This window comes from Pinus tabuliformis, chromosome 1_2, assembly GCF_031772625.1.
Source record: "Pinus tabuliformis cultivar Carrire ecotype Pingquan chromosome 1_2, CPIR1, whole genome shotgun sequence".
Lineage (NCBI taxonomy): Eukaryota > Viridiplantae > Streptophyta > Pinopsida > Pinales > Pinaceae > Pinus > Pinus tabuliformis.
The window spans coordinates 472,882,178-472,887,190 of NC_142298.1; the positions used below are offsets into that span (position 1 = coordinate 472,882,178).

The window sequence follows — 5,013 nt, forward strand, 5'->3', positions numbered from 1 at the left end:
TAACCAGGAATAACCATGAACTGTATGTTCTCAATGTGCACAAAGAAAAACACATTTATCTTTATGCCAGCAACAACATTTTGATTCTAAACACATGAAAGTAGAGGAAAATAAATTTGAAACAAAAGGCTCATTCTTGACCCCAACAATCTTCTTTATTCACAATAAATCAAAAGTTGTTCTACCCAAAAAAAGTCCTCCCCTATCTCCGGAGGTAATACTTATGCCGAAGGAAGTGACCCTAGGTCTTCCTTTAACTTTTCACCTCCCCTTTTCTTTTCAATATACAAATCAGAATATACAGAGATAGAACAGTCGGTGTAACCCCTAACACGTAGAAGGCATATCTTCTCGGGCGCTTCATTTCCTAGGGAAATGAATAGATGTTGATTAAAAGAGGGTGATTGTGTGTCATCTCTTCATGATGAAACCCAGGAAAACTTCGGTTTCGGAATACACAGGAAAACATGTGGAAACCCGACCGAGAATGCCTAAGGCCAGATATTTAAACAGAACACACCTGCATATATGAACTCTCCGGATCCGCTCATGCGTCTTTTACTCCTCGCCTGCAGAGGTAATTAACATTAGTTTTATGATTATGAAACTTATGGTAGAAACGCTTAAGAACAAATATTATTCTCATTAAAACTTTACAAAATGATGAAGCAAATTGAAATCAAAAGTAGGGAGTGTGAAAGAATCGACCCTAGTTTAGCCAAGGTTGTGATGCGATCGAGTCTCAATCGCACATCGCAACGGGCAATCACACGCAATATCACCCTTATCAGATTTTCCTTCAAAATTTCCAACCCCAACGTTTTATCGAAATACCGGACCATAAGGCCGGACTTCAAATAATATACCCCCAAATCTATAATCATCATCAGATCCGCTAATCGCATCGCGCCTCATGTTTAAGCTTTGGGCACTACCGATTACGCTTTGCGATGTGCCGGACCCGAAATATATATGTGCTACGGTTAATAATCCCATCGGGTCTACCATATAAGACTTTCCTTTGAAAACCCGGACCCTAACACTTTATCGAAATACATGGGACTACACGGGAAAACCCATAGCTGGACCATAAGGCCGGACTTCAAATATTATTCACTCGGGCGTATAATTATCATCGACCCCGCCATATGGTATCACACCCTATGTATAAGCGCTGGACTTTGCTGACTGCAATTTGCGATTGTGGGAGGCGGACCCGAAATATATATGTGTCGTAGTTATTAATCCCATCGGGTCCGCCATATAATCTTTTCCTTTGAAAACCCGGACCCTAACACTTTAACGAAATATATGGGAAAGTACGGGAAAACCTGCGGCCGGACCATAAGGCCGGACTTCAAATATTATGTGCAGTGGTTAATACTGTTGGCGGGTCCACCGTATCGCATCGCAATGTTTCAATGGCGAGTGAATGGACCTTGGGTTTCATTGAAGCGCGATCACGATATGCGATGGGCTCCGGACCCGAAATATATATATTGTGGTTAATGATCCCGGCGGGTCCGGTAGATCATGCTGTGCTTTATATACAAGCCTTGGACCCCGCCGATTGCGATATGCGATGGGCTCCGGACCCAAAATAAATATGTGTTATGGTTAATAATGCCGTCGGGTCTGGTGTATAGTGGTGCACATTATGTATTAGTGTTGATTGCGATAAGCGAAAAGGGTGAGTTATGCATGTTTGTAGAGTATTTCTATTATCAAAGCATTGATATAGAAATAAGGATGCGATGGGAGGTTTTGAGGGTTGAAAAGTCCCAATGAAGGATATGAATGAAGGGCTAGAAAGGGTTATAGATGAATGATGTGGCAGAGATTTATTAAGGGGGACTTAACCGTTAGGATTTGAAGATTTGACTCGGCAAAGAGTTAAAATCCCTGGGATAAAACAGATCATTCAGAGAATTATCATTCGGAGAAGTGAAATATCAAACTTCTAGGGGACCCATTCAAAATTGCTACTAGGGCAGGTTTTAATAGGGTGTTGGTTGTGGCCACAACAAGTCGAAAATGCCAAGGGCTTGAAGAAGTGAGCCCTCTTGTGCATTGCAAGTCTAGTCCTAGGTAGACTAGTTTTGTGCAAGAACTAGTTCTTTTATATTTTCTCAATTCTTTTCCAAATGAAATCTTTTGAGGTTGAAAGGTGTTCAATGATTCTTCTATTTCTCTCCTACCAATCTGTCATACAATAAAGCCTAGAAGCAATTCCCAGTCCTTGTTGATGATTGTATGAGAAAACGTTGTGCTTTGCTAGCTTGCTATTATGAGATCTATGTTATTGCTCAATTGATTTGATTGTAAAAATATTAGTAGCTTCGCAAAAAAGACTAGAGAAAAACAACAATTGAGTAAAAAATTAGCATCTTTTAAATTAATTTTTTTATATATGAGCAGAGACCCAATACTTAAAATCCCTTCTTTGTAAATGGTCCCAACTTAAAAAATTTCCTTAAGTTAATAGCCATAGAAATAAAAAAACCTTATAGAATTGGCATAAATATAAACACTATAAACTTCTAAAGATATACTTAGCAATAGATTTCAGGTTATATTTATCAGTATGTTTGTGCCCTCAACACAACTTGTTAAACTCATAGAAACTTTCAAACTCTAAATTTAAACTCGCAAATACTTCCAAACCTTAAACTTCTAAAGATACACTTAAAATCCCTTTCTTTGTAAATGGTCCCAACCTAAAATTTTTCCATAAGTTAGTAGTCATAGAAATCAAAAAACCTTATAGAATTGGTATAAATATAAAAATTGTAAACTTCTAAAAATATACTTAGCAATAGATTTAGGGTTATATTTACTAGTATGTTTATACCCTCAACACAACTGGTTAAACTCACCAAAAAAAACCTTCAAACTTTAAATTTAAACTCACACATACTTCCAAACCTTAAACTTCTAAACACAATGGGTTAAACTCACACAAACTTTCAAACTTTAAATTTGAACTCGCAAATACTTCCAAACCTTAAACTTCTAAAGATATACTTAGCAATAGATACTCACACATACTTCCAAAACTTAATATTTACATCGTATAAATATTATTAAACTCATACAAACTTTCAAATTTTAAATTTAAACGGGCACATACTTCCAAAACCTTAAAATTTACATCCTATAAAGATTAAATTGTAAAATATTACTCTATTCTAAATAAAGATGATGATAAATACAGTCATGTACATTCATCTTTCCTCAATTTTCTCATTTTTGCTAGTATTGTTGCAGGGATGGATTTCATGGCTGAGTAATATTTAAAACATCACTATAGATTTTAATTCTAATCCATAAAATGCTTAAATATCCGTAAAAGAGGTTCATTTTTCTTTCTTTTAAACTATGATTTATAAACTCACTCATTCATTTTTTTTAAAATCATGTTACCTGCAAGTGGAAGCGGTTTCCTGTTGCTGGCATTAGTAACTTTCCGTTTCCAAAATACAACCAACCCAAGCAAGACCACCACAACAACCGCACCACCGATGCTCAATCCTAACACTTTGGGGAGACGTTTTCCTGCAGCTAACAATAATTGGCATCACAAAACTGAATTAGCAAGTGCTTTGGAGATTTTCCCAAAAGGTAATATAAATATGTATGACAATATTACCTTGTGTTGGCCTTGATGCTGGTATAGAAGGACCACTTTTATTTCCACTTCCATTTAGGGCTGAGAGCAGAGGCACACCATCATCGTAAAACTTGTAGCTGTCATAACGAATTACGCAGTTATCGAAGTAGGCTAGTCCTTGGCTAGTACCAGCTGGACAGGAGCCCAAATAATTGTACATATTGTTTAGGCACTGATTACACCCACTCATATTAAGTTCTGTCCAACATTCAGCCAGAGAATAAACCCCATAATCACTTAGTGTACTGTAACCTACCATACTGGACACAGCTTTCTCGATAAGCCTGCTCAAAAGAGAGGCAGTTTTCCAATCCTTGACACCCCTTGCCTCTGTGCCATTTATTGTAATGTTATCGCACAATGCAAATATCGCGTGTGATGAATAGGATGCATTTGATTCAGAAGAGAACCTGTGCGTGGCATATCTCAAAACGCATCCACTGAGAAGAACGCTTCCGTAACTGAGACTTCCATTACAATCTACAGCTAAATGCTCTATAGCTTTTGAAACGCATCCCCGACAAGCAGAGGCATTCAGATCTCCCCTGCACTGAGTAAAACCGAACATCTTATCTCCATTCTCTCCATAACTTGATTCACTGTAGCCCCTCTTGTTAACATTGTCAAGCACTGAATTGATAACCACCTTCAAGTTCCTTTGCAGAGCACTTCCATTCCTGATACTATCGTTACTGCAACGGTGTGCCTGGTAAACTGTAGGACTATCGGACGGAGGTAATGAGTGTATGAAATCGAAAGTTAATGGTAATATTAGTAGAAAGAGCATTAAGGAGACAGAGAATTTGGGTTTCGCAGTCAAAACGAAGTGAATCATTTCCGCTGTGTAATTACAGACCATGTTGGAGGAAGTGGCCATTCTGTAATTGGAATCAATCTGCGGAAAACTTGAAAGATTGTCGGAGCCGCTTTTCTTTTATGAAGATGGGTCCGGTCGAAAGGGAAGAGAAGATTGGAGTACCGTGTTGAAACGGTTACGGTTTCTTTTACGAAGAAGGGCAAGGCTCGGCAGGCCCATGGGCTCTTTGCTGGTTCGATCAAACCATTTTCGAGGAGATCGGGTTCAAATGGAAGAAAAGATTAGACTGCCGTGTTGAAGCGGTTAACCCTAGATGAGAGTTTCTTGAAGATTCGATGTGGATAAGATATTGGGACATGTTTGAAAAGAATATTTCAATGTGAGGTTGACAATTTTTGTTGAGTTGTAATTCATAACTTTGAATGATCAAAGAACGCGGTTTCTTTCAGTCCTGATGGAGCTAGGTGAGGTTGATCTTTTTTGTAAAGAATATTTCAATGTGAGGTTGACAATTTTTGTTCATTTG

At 38.0% G+C, this 5,013-nt stretch overlaps 1 protein-coding gene across 2 annotated transcripts; it reads right to left on the reverse strand.

The window, feature by feature from the left end:
• Window positions 1–3,201: 3,201 nt before the first annotated feature.
• On the reverse strand, window positions 3,202–4,796 carry LOC149206400 (cysteine-rich repeat secretory protein 38-like). Of its 2 annotated transcripts, none has more exons than XM_089393710.1 (2): window positions 3,650–4,796; window positions 3,202–3,561 (listed from the first exon to the last, which is right to left on the reverse strand). In XM_089393710.1, the coding sequence occupies exons 1-2, from the start codon at window positions 4,545–4,547 to the stop codon at window positions 3,392–3,394; spliced, it is 1,068 nt and encodes a 355-aa protein (XP_089249836.1). In that variant the 5' UTR covers window positions 4,548–4,796; the 3' UTR covers window positions 3,202–3,391. The 2 variants fall into 2 exon arrangements, with proteins under 2 accessions (XP_089249836.1, XP_089249837.1); XM_089393711.1 differs by having other exon boundaries at window positions 3,211–3,555; window positions 3,650–4,794.
• Between the last annotated feature and the right edge of the window lie 217 nt (window positions 4,797–5,013).